Genomic DNA, 16,973 nt, shown 5'->3' on the forward strand with positions numbered 1-16,973 from the left:
AAAAGATATATATTGTAAATACATGAATCTACAAAAGCCAGAGAAACCAGCAGCCAAAAAACTTGATGGTGATAAGTGAAGACATGCTTGGCTTCAAAGCAATCCATTAAGCATGAATAGACATCATAATAATAATAATAACAAAAATTAATTGGTGGACCATATTAATTTATGAGATTCACAGAATCCTCTCTTCGTCCCTAACCTTCCACCAGTTATATTTGCTGCTGCATTCATTCTCACCACAAATTCCAGCGCACGCGCAGAGAGAGAGAGGGGGGGGGGGGGGGGGGGGGGGGGGCGCGGAGGCTCCATGCTTTTCTCATTCAATTTTAATCTATCTATTGCTTATATATAGGACAGTTTTGCTTGATGCTCGATCCCAAATACCCATCAAAATCATTCTGTATTCTAGCAAGTTGGAAAAGCAATTCCAAGGGGTGGACAGTGCCAAGAGCACTAAAACCCCTAAAGGCTAAAGGATGGGCCATGTCATGCAGCTGTTTCTAACAAAAGAAAATTAAACAAAACTAAAATAACATGGAAAACTTGTACCATAAACCTTCCCAAACGGTTCCTGCAATCTGAAAATCCATCTGCCTGCTATCAAATCTTCAGCTCTTCCAAGATCTGCTGCATTACCAGATATTCCTGCTGCTTCTCCTGGACTGCACCCTCTGTCTCTTTTATATGCTCTGAAGAGCTAGCTGCAGCAGCAACAGGAGCCATAGAAACCAGCTGCTCCTTCAGGGGAGCCGATGGAGGTGCCAGAAACTGGCACTCTCTGTTTGCCGATACGGGTAGGGTAATATGTAATGGTGGAGGCCCCCTCATCTGTGGGGACAGACTCGATGTAGGCAACGGTGGTGCAGAGAAAACAGGTATTGCTGTTCTTATTGTCACTGGTGGTGCAATAGCACGATGTTGCCTAAAATGCCCAACAGGAATGTAAGGTGCTGCTCTAGCTGCTGCATATGATTTCTGAGGCAGGACTCTAGGGCTTTCTGTTTTGTTTGGAGCTTGCGTTTCAGTTTTAGTTGGGGCAAGGAGTATGTCATTTGCTGTTATTGTTGGAGCTTGAGTTTCAGGAGCAACTGCCCGGCATATGGGATTGCAATTCACTGCTCCAGTTACCGGTTTGCTTTGACAAGCTGGTTTTGGGCACATCAGGCTGTCTTTTACAGGTGCATAAATAGGTCTACTCTGAGGTGCAGCTTGGGAGCGAATTAAGGGAAGGATCTTTGATTTCCTCATGGGGGGTGACTCTGTGCTCAATGGCCTTGGATTCTGAATTGGAAATTTCATCGGGAATGATACTTTAGACATTCTTGCCTTCCAAAGAAAATTCTGCAGAGCATGTGCTACAATAACATGCTCCTGCTGATCATTATTTGCCTTTCCAGATGATGAACTTTCTGATTGTTGCGCTACTGAACAGGCATAAAGAAGAATGTAATCACATGAATGAACTCTTCTCTAAGTTTTAATCACAAAGCTGCAGCTCATTTTTATTGAGCCAAATTCTAGATCTCTTTGCTTTTCTTTCTTTTAGATTTTTTCCCCCTTCCCTCCTAGAAGAGTTATGGGGCCTTATGTTAATAAATAGATCCTGCACGATCTCATTGTACATGCTACAGAAATAAATATAAAATACTTCAAAATGTGACTAATTTTCGACACAAGGAGAACTTACATAATTTGAGAGAAGACCAAGCGTTCATGGCAGCATTCTTTTCAGCTTGTTTCTTGTTCTTGGCTGGTTCACCAGTAAATCTTATGCCAACTAACTCTACAGTGCAACTGAAGACAAGTCGGTATCCATGACCTGATGGCAAAGTTCTGTATATTGGCAAAGATCCTCCAACTCTTTGTGAAACGTCCTGCAGAAGATTCTTGTAGATCCCTGTATCATCCTGTCAATTGCAAACTTACAGTTAGGCAAAAAACAGTCCACTGGAATAAGAGCAGTAAGGATGGCAAATTAAATATGTCGAGATATTCCCTAATTAAAAATCAAGTAACAACAATGATACAAATAAGGTGTATACATGATTATGCATTTCTTGTAAGCACCCTAACCGGCTTAGAGTAGTAGGTCTATCAGAACAAAGTTTGATGAATGCATGGTGACAAGGTTAACTATAAACCAAAAATTTGGGAACATTAAAAGTTTCAGAGATCAGGATTTTAGCAATCTCTACAGTCCAACCATAGAACAGAGTTCAGGTTCAGATTCTCATATCACACGAATATTTGTCAGCAGTGTGGGTATCCAGGTCTCCAAACATAAAATACCACAGTTGGCTACCATCTTTGTCCAATTGTCTCAGTCAAAAAAAGATGGAATGTACATGGTCCAGAATATAAGAGTTAATTCATTCTGGTTCAGGAACTGCCAGCACCTAAATATAGATGCCAAAGTCATACATCATACTGAATAAGAGACCACTACTGTTTGCCGGGGAAAAAGGGACAACACTGTCAACCTAAATCATGACCAGATGATACCATATGCAAATATGATGCAACTCTTTGAGTTAGAATACCAGCTAATTCTAGACTTGCAAAATCATCTTAATCTGTTTATGTTAAGATAATCCGGGATGGGCTTTCCAAAAATGAAACAAAATCAGCAAAATGTGAGAAATCGTGCCAGCAAGAATCGGGTTGGAACAGGTGCAGGCCCCTAGGCTGTGGCAGGTCATTTAGTCTTCCTTGCCTCATCTGGCTACGTTGACTCCTGCAGAAGTCCTACCTGAAACCTGTAGTGAAGACTACCTAGGACCTTCCCATGAATGGCCCTCTTTTTGGAGGAGAGATCCCTCCTTGTATGAGCCATGACCATAGGTAGGCAGACGACACGCACCTGTGCTGAAATATTCAGCATGGGTGCATTTTCTTCATTTGGGGAAGAATATATCAGACCCAATTTCTGTTTTCCAGATTTCCCGTTGCTGAGTCATGTATTCAGCAGCGCACGTGGGATCTTCAGAAAAAGGAGGCCTCATTTAATTTGGGCTAACAGCCTGAACAGTTGACCCCACTCAGGTCTTCAGTGTCGTCTAGAGCCTTGAGAGTGGGCCATGTGGCAGTGATTTCTTGGCAGGGAAATGCCTCAGTTAGAGAATCTCATGAAGTAAGGAACAGAACCAAACTACCTCTGTGTTGGAACAATTTTCATAGATTGGTACCACAAAAGAAAACAACCAATTTCACATTGGAATTCATCAAGTTTCATAGACTCCAAATCTCTTAAAAAATCATCCTAAATCATAACTCCAGCAAAAATCTAATCTGAACTACAACAAAATGCAAAAGAAAATTTCACATGTAAGCATTTTAATTTCATCAGAAATCTATGCCATTACTAAACCTAATCAGTACTTGGGGGAAAAAAAGTGAGCAAAAACCTAATTCAAGACAAATTAAAACAGAATTTAAATGAAACCCTAACATGAAGGCAAAAATCACACACACAAAAGGCAGTCAAAGCAACCCACCAGTATCTTGGCGGCAAGGGCATTGGAGGGCGTACGACTAGCAAGAGCACCAAGGGCAACCTCGGCAGCAGCGTGCTCGGCCTGCCGGAGAGTGGAGCAGAAGCTAGGGCTGACAAAGGTCTCACCGTTGAAATTCACAGTGGCCTTGAACCTTGGCACATGATCTGGACCTTCTTTCACATGAGTGTATGATGGCAGGTTGAAGCAGCTCCGCTGTGCCAACTCCTGTAACTGATTCTTATACATCTCTCCCCCTCTCTTAAACTCACCGGAGAACCTCAAATTTGCCAAACAACTGGCTCAGACCAGAATGTTGTGCTTTGATCACAATGTTGATCATCAAACTCAATCGAACAACTCTACACCTTTCCATCATTCCTTGGAGCTCCCCCATATACACATATCCATGGCTAGGAAGGGAATATCGAGAGAGAGAGAGAGAGAACAACGAATAGAGAGCATGAAAAGCGCAACACTTTTTTCCCATTTGATTAAATCAAGAAACAAAAACTAAGATGTGGCCGATTCCATGCTAAATCCTTACACCTCACTCTAACAATCGTCTGATGGTGATTCTTTCATTTGACACAGGGGTCCTCCATGGAGATGAATGTAGTCGGAGATTTCTAGGGGGCAAAGTTGTCTTTTCAACATAAGCTTGGATAAGCAAGCAATAAATATGTTGGCAAGCATTACCACTTGAAATTGAATCATATTAAATGAGAAAGACGAGATGAAGATATTCTAGTCTGAGGCTTACACCAAGGCCTAAATGATCACATATGATTATTCCACGTGTTCTAAATTAGGAGCTGAAATAGGAAATGTGATTTAAATAATTATCATTCTTTGAATCACGGGGGATCAACCATGTATATTCAGATTAAATCATCCACCATTTAATGTCCAGATTGCAGAAAATATTTTCTTTCTATTTATGACATTTACTTGCACATTTATTATTAAAGTGATTACTATAAATTGTTCCAAAATGGAAACAATGTTTTGATACATTAGAATCCAATGAATTTGAAGTGTAGAATTCATTTATAAATGAATTCTCATATTTGGTATGACTCAACTTAAAATATAAATTTTAATTGGATTCCATAAATTTATGTTTGAAATAGATCTAGAAGACTAGTAAGTGGTAATGCTTGCCATTCTGTTCATCTTGCCATTTTTTTTTTTTTTTTTCTGAGATACTTGCCATTTATGTTTGACTATAGTTTGGTTATACATATGCATGCATATATGTCTGTTGGGGAATTTGGTATTCTTCTGCTTATTTGGTTTTTGATTTAATTTGGTTTGCTAAGGTTGATGAAGATGAGCACAATATGGAAAAGTCTTGTCAGAAAGAGGAGGTGTGTCATGACTAGCATTAATCCCAATGCCAGAGGGTGGCCCTAGCCACTTGGACCAACAAGCTACGTGAACATAATTGCACATCATATTTATATGGAGATTGTGAAATAACTATCAAAATTTGATCTCATATATCAAATATTCGATCTGAATGTATACCATGTTTATCATATGAAACATGAAGTCATGTGACCCTCTCAGGGCAATGTAAACAAGTAGTGTCATGTACATGCATCTAAGGGAAAACACCCTGCCTCAATGTTTCTACTAAAATAAAAACTCATACTTAATAAAGAATACAGTCTACTAACTAAACCCAAAGTCTAGGGGGCAGTGAATTGTCATGACACGTAACGTTGTAAGGTTTTGTTGGTACTTTACAGCAGTTGTACTTTGGGCTAGCTGTTCATAGTTCTACTTTGAGCTTTGTATTGGCAGCCATGTTGGCACCAAACTAACTGCCTGGATTAGTATATAAACCTAATCCAGCTGAATGTAAAGGCCAAGCATTTTTCAAAGAATTCTCTGTTTCTCTCTCTTTCTCTGAATTTCCCCCTCATTTCTCCCCAAATTCTCTCAATTAGCAAAGAATTGACCTAGTCAGATCATAGGACCAGACATTTTGGTATCAGAGCCACTCCCAGGCCACTGAATTCAGCTACTAGGGCAATTCTGCCACAGCTGATGGAACACACATGAAGCAGTTTGAAGCTCAACTGCAGCAGGTGAATGCCATGGTTTCAGATCTGCAGGCTCATGTTCATTCTCTGGAAGCTGGATCCAGCAGAAACCATGAGGCGATCCTTTCATTGGATAGGAAGTTTGAAACGTCTATGGACGGTTTAGCAAGAAGGCTGGATGGATTTATTTTAATGTTCTCTAAACTGCCTCAAGTAAGTCTTCCTTCTGATTTTCCTCTTAAAGAAAGATCAGATCCACTCATACCAGGAAATGGAGTAATTCATAGAACAGCTGGTTCTTTTGAATTTGAAATAGAACCTTCTTTAATCGGTGAGAATGTGGTTGAAAGAGCAGTTGAAAGGAGGCAGCAAGGTACAGGCTGCATCAAATGAGCCTTACTTTCCACTGCCTAAGTTAGAAATTCCATTGTTTGACTGCCAAAACCCTAGGTGGTGGGTTAGGCAATGTCAAAAACTTTTTACTCTGTATAACATACTGGATCAGCAAAGAGTTACCTCAGCCTCTGCTTATTTGAACGATGTCACGGACACTTGGTTCCAAGGCTGGATCCGGTTAAGAAAGAAATGTCCGTGGACAGAATTTGTGGAAGATTCCTGTGAGAGATTTAGTGATAGGAACATGACTGATGTGGTGGAGGAATTTAATAAATTGAGGTTGGAGAATTCTGTCCAGGCTAACTAGATTAAGTTTGAGGAGTTGAAATCTTTGATGCTTAATCTTAACCCCTACCTAAATGAGGCTTATTTTGCCTCAAGCTTCATTAGTGGCTTGAGTGAGGAATTGAGGCCTACGGTTAAGATGTTACAGCCAAAGACGGTTAAACAGGCAACTGAAAGTGCAAGATTACAGACGCTTACAGTAGAAGCTCTGATGAAGAAGCAAAGAATGCAAATAAGAGGAACAAGTTCAAATGCCATTCAGCAAGGGAATCGAGGATATAATAGAGAGGCAGCCAAGAACAGTCAGAATTCTAGAAATTTGACAGCTCAACTAACTGCTGTCTCAAATCAGCATACAGGAGGGAAGTTTGACCTTGTGGAGCAACATAGGCAAGCCGGCTTATGTTTTGAAGATAAATATATGCCAGGACACCAATGCAAGAGACAATTGCTCTTGTTGGAAGGAGAAGAGGAAGAAGAGAATATGGAGGAAATTCCAGCAGTTGAAATGGAGATTGAAGAAGCAGATAATGGAGAAATTTCACTGCATGCTCTAAGGGGCTTAGCAAACAACAAGATTATTAAGGTGGAAGGGAAGGTACGCAACCATAAATTGATGGTATTGATTGATAGTGGAAGTACATACAATTTTTTGAATGAGAATACAGCCAAGAAACTAGGTCGCAGGCTTACTAGCACTCAGCCATTATTGGTGACTCTGGCCAATGGCAGCAATGTGATCAGCAAATCCAAGTGTATTGACTTTCAGTGGGAAATGCATGGGGAAAGATTTGCAACTGATTTGAGGTTAATGAAGCTTGGTGGTTGTGATATAGTCTTGGGAGTTGATTGGATGAAAATAGTCAGTCCAATCAGCTTTGACTTGAATAAACTGGAAGTCAATTTTGAGAAGGATGGAAGGAAGTTGACTCTTGCTGGCAGCCTAGATATGGGCATATGCAAGATGACCACAGAGAAAAAGTTGCAGAAGACATTTAAGAGCAAGCTGGAATCGCTCATCTATTTTCCATACAGGCCATTGATGAAATGGAAGGATCACAGGAGCAATCTGGTGAGTTGCTGGTGACTGTCAGCAGACTCAACTAAATTGGTAGGTACACGAACTTGACTCCTTACACATGCTTTTAGTTGAGTATGAGGACCTTTTCGTAGAATCGACATCCTTACCACCTAAAAGACTTTGATCATGCCATCCCACTCAAACCTAATACTGAACTCGTCAATACTCAGTCATACTGTTATCCACCAATTCAAAAGACCGAAATTGAAAAATTAGTTAAGGACATGTTACAAAAATCCATTATTGAACACATCCATAGTCCTTTTGCTTCACCAGTGTTACTTGTCAAGAAAAAAGATGGCTCTTGGCAGTTTTGCATTGATTATCACCAATCAAACACCATAATAATTAAAGACAAGTTTCGTATTCCTATTATTGAGGATCTTTTGGATGAAGTAAAACATGCTACTATTTTTACCAAACTTGACTTAAGATCTGGTTATCATCAAATTCAAATGAAACCAGAAGACATTCATAAACCATCCTTTCAAACCCATCAAAGGCATTATGAATTTAAAGTTATGCTTTTTGGGCTAACTAATGCCCCAGCCACCTTTCAAACTCTCAAGAACCAGATTTTTTAATCTTATTTACAAGAATTCATCGTAGTATTCTTCGATGATATTCTTGTATATAACCTTACCTTTGCTCAACATATTAACCGCCTAAAAACTACATATGAGATCCTTAGACTTAACCAATTATATGTGAAGAAGTTAAAGTGTGCTTTTGCCCAGAGACAGTTGGAGCACTTAAGGCATATCATTTCTGATCTTGGGGTAAGTACTAACCCTAAGAAAGTGGATGCAATGCTTTTTTGGCCAAGACCTACTACTGTAAAGGCTATGAGAGGATTTTGGGGATTAACTAGATATTACAGGAGGTTAGTTAGAAATTATGGAGTTATTAGTAAGCCTCTGACAGAACTGTTGAAGAAGGATAATTTTAATTGGAATCCTCAGGCTGAAGAAGCTTTTGTTAAGTTGAAAACGACCATGAGTGAAGTTTCAATTTTGGCTTTACCAGATTTTAGTAAATCTTTTGTGCTGGAAACTGATGCAAGTAATTTGGGAGTTGGGGCTGTACTTATTCAGGAAGGTCAACCACTAGCCTTTATAAGTCAAGCTTTAGCTCCTAAACATTTGGGGTTAAGCATTGTCAGATCTCCAGATCTGACAGAGGGTATTTGAGATGAAATTCTGGAATTGGGAGGGAAAGAGATTGAGAAAGAGAGAAAAAAAACAGTAAGAGGAGGAGGGAGAAGAGAAGGTTCAAGAGAGAAAATTAGGGGGAAAAGATTCAAGTCATATCATTCATGAATCCCCATCCTCTAGTTGTGGCTTATTTATAGCCTCACAACCACAACCATGCATCCATGTGATGTGAGTGTACAACCAATAAGCATAACAGCTTCTATAGCTAAGTACAAGCATCTAATAGAAAGGAAAGGAAAATTACAATTACTACCCTAGGAACGTGGCAAGCATATATGACAAACAAATGTTGGCTGTTTTAATAGAAGGGGATAAATGGAGGCATTATTTAGAAGGCGGTCAATTTATTATTAGAACTGACCATGAGAGCCTAAAATACTTATTACAGCAAAAACTGTAAACACAGCTACAAAAGAGGGGATGACTAACCTGTTGGGCCTTGATTATACTATCCAGCATAGAAAAGGAAAGGAAAATTTAGCTACTGATGCCTTGTCCCGATGTTTTGAAGAAGGGACTTCTGCAGCCATCACTTCTGTTGTTCCTGATTGGTACCAAGAAGTGACAGCTAGCTATGAATTAGCTGACTGGTCTAAGGAATTGCTGGAGCAATTGACTATTGACTCTTCTAGTAGACCAGGTTATACGAGGATTAATGGATTAATTCAGTTCCATGGCAGATTCATGATAGGCGATTGTGATCAACTAAAGGGCAAGATTCTGCAATCTTTGCATGGATCACCTTTGGGAGGACATTCAGTTATCCAGAATACATACCATAAGGTGAATCACTTATTTTATTGGCCACATTTGAAGAAGAATGTGATGGATTTTGTGATGGCATGTGATGTTTGCCAATGTTGCAAGCATGAAACAGCAGCAACTCGGGGTTTATTACAACCCTTGCAACACCTATGCAAGTTTGGACTAGTGTCTCTATGGATTTTGTGGAGGGATTACCTAAATCCGAGGGCAAATTCTGTATTTTGGTGGTGGTCGATGGCTTCACTAAATTTGTCCATTTTCTAAGTCTCTCCCATCCTTTTACTGCCCAAGAAGTGGACAGAATATTCTTAGATCATGTTGTCAAGTTGCATGGAGTTCCACAATCCATAGTTTCTGACAAAGATAAGGTTTTCACAAGTCTATTATGGCAGGATCTATTGAAATCTTTGGGCACTAAGTTGCATATGTCTACTGCATCACCCAAAACACAGATGGCTAAACAGAAAGAGTAAATCAGTGTTTGGAGACATATCTTTGTTGTCTCTATTTTTTACAGCCTAAGGTTTGGCATAAATGGCTTTCTTTGGCCCAGTGGTGGTATAATTCTTGCTATCACAGTTCCATTAAAATGTCACCTTTTGAGGCTTTGTATGGTTATAAAACTCCCCTATTACCTGCCACTTTGGGATCTACATCAATAGCTGGCTGCTGACACTTATTTACAGCAGCAGCAGGATGAAGAAGTGAGAGAGTTTGCAGTGGGAGATATGGGTTGAAACACTCCCATCAACGGGCTCTTACTCACAGGCAGGTTTCTAAGCTCAGTCCTAAATTCTATGGCCTTTTTCCTATTGTACCTAAATTTGGATCTGTAGCCTACAAGCTCCAGCTGCATTTTGACTCTCACATTCATTCGGTATTCCATGTGTCACTGCTTAAAAAATCAGTGGGAACATAGCCGGTTAGTCCTCCTTTTCCATCATTTGTTCTTGATGATCCTCCTACAGTGGAACCGGTTTTTATTTTGGACAAACGAGTCATTTACAGGCATAGGACTCCCTTAACTCAGGTGTTGGTTCAATAGTCGCTCTGTCATTCTAATAATAATACTTGGGAGGTATTTACCCTACCTGCTTACTCAGTTTCCTCAAACTACCTTTCTTCTCTCCATTTCTTGAGGACAAGAAATTTTGAAGGGGGGTAAATTGTCATGACACCTAATGTTGTAAGGTTTTATTGGTACTTTACAGCAGTTGTACTTTGGGCTAGCTGTTCATAGTTGTACTTTGAGCTCTGTATTGGCAGACTTGTTGGTGCCAAACTAACTGCCTAGATTAGTATACAAACCTAATCTAGCTGAATGCAAAGGCATTGAAGCATTTTTCAAAGAATTCTCTCTCTCTCTCTCTCTCTCTCTCTCTCTCTCTCTCTCTCTCTCACCTATTTCTGTTTCTCTCTCATTCTCTGCATTTTCCTCTCATTTCTTCCTAAATTTTGCCCTAATTCTCTCAATTAGCAAAGAATTGACCTAGTCGGATATGAGGAACTGACATGAACCCACATGGAGCATGTCCATGAGAAGAAAAGACCAGGACTAGTGAAGTTGTTAAGTGGTACCAAAACTCAGCAACACCTAATAAAAATCTAAAAAAAATAATAATATCAAAGTATGAGCCCCAAGGAACTCACAAGTAACAAAGTGATGCAGTATGGGAGGAACAATCAGCAAAAACAAGAGCAAAAATGTGCAAAAACAGTGTAAGATTAAATATGGAACCAAGATATGAAATTAGGGTTTAGGAAAACCTCAAAGTTTGAAATAGAATAAAAAAGGAAAAAGGTTCAAATCGGCCCTCCAACTATTTCAATTAGGTCAATTGAGCCCAAAATTAAGTTTTGGACCAAATAAACCCAAACCTTTTATTTATGGGCCAAATAAACCCAACTTTTGCCTAGCTCTCATGCATAACTTTCACATGCTGCTAACCTTAGGGAAAAAAAAATGAAAGAAAAGTAAAGCCCTAACTTCTCTCATCTTCCACAGTTCCACCCAAAACAAAAGCCCTAACTTCTCTCATCTTCCACCCAAAATCAAAGATCACATAATCGATGGACTCATCAACAAGATTGGCTTCAAGTGTTTCCACTGCATCATGATGATGCCAGAATAGCAATTAGCTTGACTTCAACTACGAGGGGTGTGCTAGGTATTGCTACTATGGTATGAAGGCACCAAGATGGGTATCTTGGAGTATCAGCAATCCAAACAAAAGATTTTACTCTTGCAAGGTATTTGTTTGCCAAAACAGTATTGTTTTCCCCTTATTTTATAAAAGAGTTTAATAAGAAGCTTGTATGAATAAAACTACTTGATTTTATTTTTGATTTTTCTCTTTTAAGATGATGAATTGTTGATTTTTTGAGTGGCATGATCCTGAGTTTACAATGAGGTCTGTGGAAGTGATAAATGAGCCTCTAATCTAGAGACTCTGAAGAATGCAAATGAAGAAAATGAAGGGATGAGCTTCAAGTCAAGAGATGAAGGTGACAGTGGAAAAGATTATAAGATTTTGAAGCTCAAGAGAAAAGTGAAGGATGAAAAAGATCAATGTAGCAAATATATGTGGAGGGCTAATGTATTGATTTTTTGTTTATTGTGTTCATGGATTATATTTGTGATTGTTGGTTTTGCTTGAAATGGGGTAGAAGCTGTGGTAGTTTTTCAAACCGATCAAATGATTCCATTGAGAAAAATGGTCGTGTCATAATCGAATTCTAACCGGGGCAATTCTCCTAGAATGGAGAACAATTGAGGGGCATTGGGGAGAGAAACAGAGGAAGAATTGAGAGGGAAAGGAGAATGAGAGAGAGAGAGAGAATTGTATTGAAAATTTGTCAAAAGATGGTCTGGGGGATGGGATCAGTCTATTTTTTATACTGATCCGTCTCACCCAAGGTGCCAAGGGCCACTTGCCCAATTACAAGGTTGTGCTTACCACATTGGCTCCCACTGACTTCTTCAATAACGAAACATGGAACACAAGGTGTATCTGAGAATTTGGGGGGTAGTTGGTGCTTATAGGCTACCTGCCCTATTCTTGCCAGGATAGGGCCCAAAATACTTTGGGCTCAATTTGGAGTGCTAGCTCTGGGCCAACATCTTCAAGTGGGCTTGTCTAAGCTTAAGGTAGACCCTATCCCAAACCTCAAATTCTCTGTCACTCCTCCTTCAGTCAGCATATTGTTTAGTCCGATTCTGAGCAATTGTCAGCTCCTTATGTAACACCCTGATCACTTGTTGCCTCTACTACAATTAGGATTCCACCGTATTCACTGTCACCTCTCTGGTTATAGCCAACAGTAAAGGAGGTTTATAGCCATACAAGGCCTCAAATGGAGTCATCTTGAGAGCACTATGGTGGCAAGTATTGTACCACCACTGGGCTAAGGTCAACCAACAATGCCACCCCTTAGGCTATAGAAAACACAAGCATCTTAGATGGGTTTCCAAGCATTAATTCACCCTTTCAGTCTGTCCATCAAATTTAGTTTAATTCTCTCATGCTCATTAGGACTATGATAGGATACCAGATAGCAAATTCAACAACAATCGAATAACAATGGTTTTCAATAATTTGCAGCAAGGAAAAATAAGAACAATAGGGCATTCGAGAGGCCCTTAACTCTCCCAAGAACTTAATACCAAAATCATCCTCTCAGTATTCTCCTAGCCTCTCTTATTTATAGTTTGTTATCCAGCGACACTCCCCTCCAACGGCCTCAGCTATCAGCCATGCTCCCTTGGCTGCTCTTCCCTTTTTTGCCCTTCAACTGTTTTTGTCACTTTCCCCCTCTCCCAATATCCTATTCTGCCCCCTGCTTCTTCCCTCCTATTTCTTTGCTGGTACATGTGACTAACAAGGGTTCTATCATTACTTCCGCCCATGAAACTCACCTTGTCCTCAAGGTGAGACTCCACCAAATTACCAGCTTTCTCATATTTTTGCTGGCCTAGATTTTTAAGATCAGAAGCACATGGCGCCCCAATCATCGGTAAGGTGCCCTCCTTGGACGTTACCAAATCCGCCATCCTTGACATCAGATTCCTGATCTTCTTCCTCGGCTGCTTCAATGCCTTGGCCGCTTCCCGTCTCGTCTTGAACTAGACGAAGTTGTAGCCCTTGGTCTTGCCCATGACCCGGTCGAAGATGACTTTGCAGTCCTCAATCACGCCATATGACTCGAAGGCAGAGACTAAGGTTTCTCGAGTCGTGTCCCATGGGAGGCCGTAGACAACGAGCTTGCGACGAGATATGTCGCAATCCGCGGCATCGCAGAGGCGAGTGAAGAGGAAAGTGTCGGGCACGGCGGCACCAACAAGGAAGTTAATCCGTTGGTACTTGGTGTAGCGCTCGAGAAGTTTCTGGATCTTCTCGGGTTTGGTCTCACCGAAAGAGGAATCATCGTCGGCGTCCGAATTGGACTAAATAGGCATCGCGGTGTCTTTGGTTGGGACTGGAGCTTGGTATTTATGAAACTTCTTCTTCTTCCTGCATTTCTTCTTGACGCTTTTGCCGTCACCTTGCGGTTGTCTAGTCACCAGCTTCTTCTTCTTCGCATTCCCCTTCTTCGCCATTGCTTGAGCAGAGACGAGATGGCGGCGCCTTATGGCTTCGTCTTTCAGGTTTGCTTTCTTACCCACACGAATCTCTCTTCATCTCCTTCGCTCCCACCGGGACCACAAAATGGCCCCTCCTTCGAAACCTAGAGTCGCAGACTCCCGTTTCTCGGCCTTTGTCAACTGGGTTACAAGGAGGTATCGCTCAACCTGAACAACCCAACTATCCGAGACATCTCCTTCAAACACAGGCATCTCCAGCCTCTGACCGTGGACCTCCTGTCGCCAGCTTCCACCCAATCCTCTATCAACTCCAGGCGTCACCCCTCGGCCCACTCCAACTCCAGGAGTCATCTCAGAATCCTGGGTGAATTTCGATGGCCGATCTCCGTCCTTCCCCTTGCTCTTCCTCGCCCGATCTTACTCTTCCCATCTCGCTCACATCCAAGCGAACTGTTCCAGCAAACTCGCTACCTTCTCCCTCACCGCTTGAATACTCCGTTGCATGCCTCCCACCCTCATCTCCAAGTCACCCACTCGATCAGTCAGGTTCACCATTAGGATCGGAGATGCTCTGATACCAAATTGATGGGATTCAACACAATAGGTAGGATTTTCCAGAGAATTAGGTGAGTTTCTGCTATATTGCAACTCTCAATTACAAGGAAAACAATGGAAATAAGCAACAAAACTAGGCATTCGAGAGGCCCAGGACTCTCTTGCCAGAAACTCTAAATTCCTCACACCCTCTCTCTCTTCTAACCTTCTTTTTATAGGTTGTTATCCCTCCAGCCCATACACATGTTGGTTTGCTACACAAACCAGCCAAGTGCCTATTCTACCCCTGGCGCACATGCTGGCCGTTACTCCCTCTCGCAGTGTCACCCATATTCCCTTGATTCTTGTTACGCCTTTGGCATGTTTGCAATATCAGTGGCCTAACAGACTAAAGAGGACTTTAATGTTAAGGAACAACTGCATTAGAGAGGTAGGTTCTTTATGGTATTGGGGTTGATCGGCCTTAAACTTGCACTCTTTCCAATTCGAGATCAGATACTAGCCAATCACACCTTGTGACAATTACTTAACCAGACATTTCTTTCACTATGAGTATAGTTAGCCAATTCCTACAATCTCCGTGTGACAGTCATTGGGATGCTATGATTCACATCCATAGATATATCAAAGGAGCACCAGGCCAAGGATTGTTGTATGAAGATAAGGGGCATACTTAGGTGATTGGTTATTCTGATGCAGACTGAGTAAGATCTCTTTCAGATAGATGCTCTACTTTAGGGTACTGTACTCTCATTGGTGGCAATCTGGTATCCTGGAAAAGTAAGAGGCAAGATGTTGTTGCTAAGTCAAGTGCAAAAGTTGAATATCATGCTATGGCTCTAGTAACATGTGAACTTATATGGTTGAGGCAATTACTTCAAGAATTACAATTTGGAGAAGTGGTGCAAATGAAGTTAATTTGTGATAATCAAGTAGCGTTGCATATTGCCTCTAATCCAATTTTTCATGAGAGGACTAAACACATTGAAATTGATTGTCACTTTATAAGAGAGAAGATTTTGTCCGAATGTATTGCTACCAGTTTTGTCAACTCAACTAACCAACTGGCCAATATCTTTACTAAGTCTCTTAGAGGTTCTTGCATTAGTTTCATTTGTAACAAACTTGGTGGATATGACCTGAAACAAGTCTTTGGAAAATTCAGGAATGCTTGCTTAATTAATTCCAAGAGGTTTTAGAGAATATATACAAGTTCTAGCCTAATCTCTTTCCTATAAAGTAGGAAAGGATTTGAGCTATCTACTCCTAAAATCTAGGAAACACTATCTCCTAAAAATTACGAGATAAAAACAGATACAAGATAATATTTACAACAATTATCTACCACTAAAAACATCCTAGGATAATCTTGATATCTACCAAGTCTTGTAAAGCTTCTCCACTCCTTATCAATTTAGACGACTTCTTCTTCTTTTTCTGAATTCTCGTCCAACATGACCTACATGCCCAAGCTTGAGGAGGAGTGTTAGAATAGTGTACATATATTATACTCTACTCTTGTACTACATTAGTATACTTGTACTACACCTATACTGCATGGTTACTTCCTATATATAATTGACTCGGCATGATCAATAATAGATACACAAAAACATTCACCCATAGGGTTTTACAAGCTCCTTAACTGAGGTTAATTGATTAACCCTTGGGGTTGGGTCTTTAGGCTGAGAGAATGATTTATTGTCCAGCAAGTATAAGCCATCAACTAGTCTACTAGAGCCAATCATTTACCTTGTGCTCAAATCTTGGAAAACACAATGAGTAGGGAAAAAGGTAACTTTACAGTTTAGGGAATTTGTGATAGAACTTGTAGATAGCAAGTTATTTTCAAAATTAGGAACATGAAGAACAAATGACAGTTTGAGGTTTTTGTTGCAGTTAATAGTCCCTTTTCTAGAAATAGGAGAAAGGGTACCATATACAATTCTAACTTTTTCCATGTCGAATCATGGAGTATAGGTCAAGTAGGAACTAGATCTAGTCATATAGGCTAAAGCCCCAAAATCTATGATCCAAGTTGGTTGTTCTATAGAATTTGAGGAATAAAATACTATAACAATACCTTGAGTAACAGCACTAGCAGCTATACCTGCTTGGGCATAGTGTGATGAAGAAGTGATGCTTGAGTCCATCTTCATCTTAGTCATCAACTATTGAATGAAATTTAATTCTTCCCTAGAAAGACTAGTTTTTTCAAGTTCTAATTGCGGCCTCCTTTTAGTTTGGACAGTTTCTGACAGATAAATTTGATAACATCCCTCCTACCTTTTATCCTTTCCCTTAGTAGGTCTGTCGTGTAAAGACCTACAAGTCTCCTTTGTATGCCTAGGTTTTCCACAATATTCACACCTTATCAAATTCTTACTAGTACTTCCGTGGCCAGTAGAGGTTTTGTCAAATGATGGTTTCACCATCATAGCTAATATGTTTGTTGTAATAGGCTAGAGCATAACACTCCTCCTACTCTCTTCTTGGTGAACATAAGAATAAGCATGCTTCAAGGTGGGAAAAGGCTCTCTACCTAAG

The 16,973-nt window shown here is 40.4% G+C and overlaps 1 protein-coding gene across 1 annotated transcript; it reads right to left on the minus strand.

Moving 5' to 3' along the window:
- Positions 1-310: 310 nt before the first annotated feature.
- LOC127806239 (double-stranded RNA-binding protein 6-like) lies at positions 311-15,101 on the minus strand. Its single transcript, XM_052343390.1, has 3 exons — positions 3,501-15,101; positions 1,694-1,913; positions 311-1,430 (listed from the first exon to the last, which is right to left on the minus strand). The coding sequence occupies exons 1-3, from the start codon at positions 3,744-3,746 to the stop codon at positions 607-609; spliced, it is 1,290 nt and encodes a 429-aa protein (XP_052199350.1). The 5' UTR covers positions 3,747-15,101; the 3' UTR covers positions 311-606.
- Positions 15,102-16,973: the final 1,872 nt, after the last annotated feature.

The sequence above is a fragment of the Diospyros lotus genome, chromosome 7 (assembly GCF_014633365.1).
Source record: "Diospyros lotus cultivar Yz01 chromosome 7, ASM1463336v1, whole genome shotgun sequence".
NCBI lineage: Eukaryota > Viridiplantae > Streptophyta > Magnoliopsida > Ericales > Ebenaceae > Diospyros > Diospyros lotus.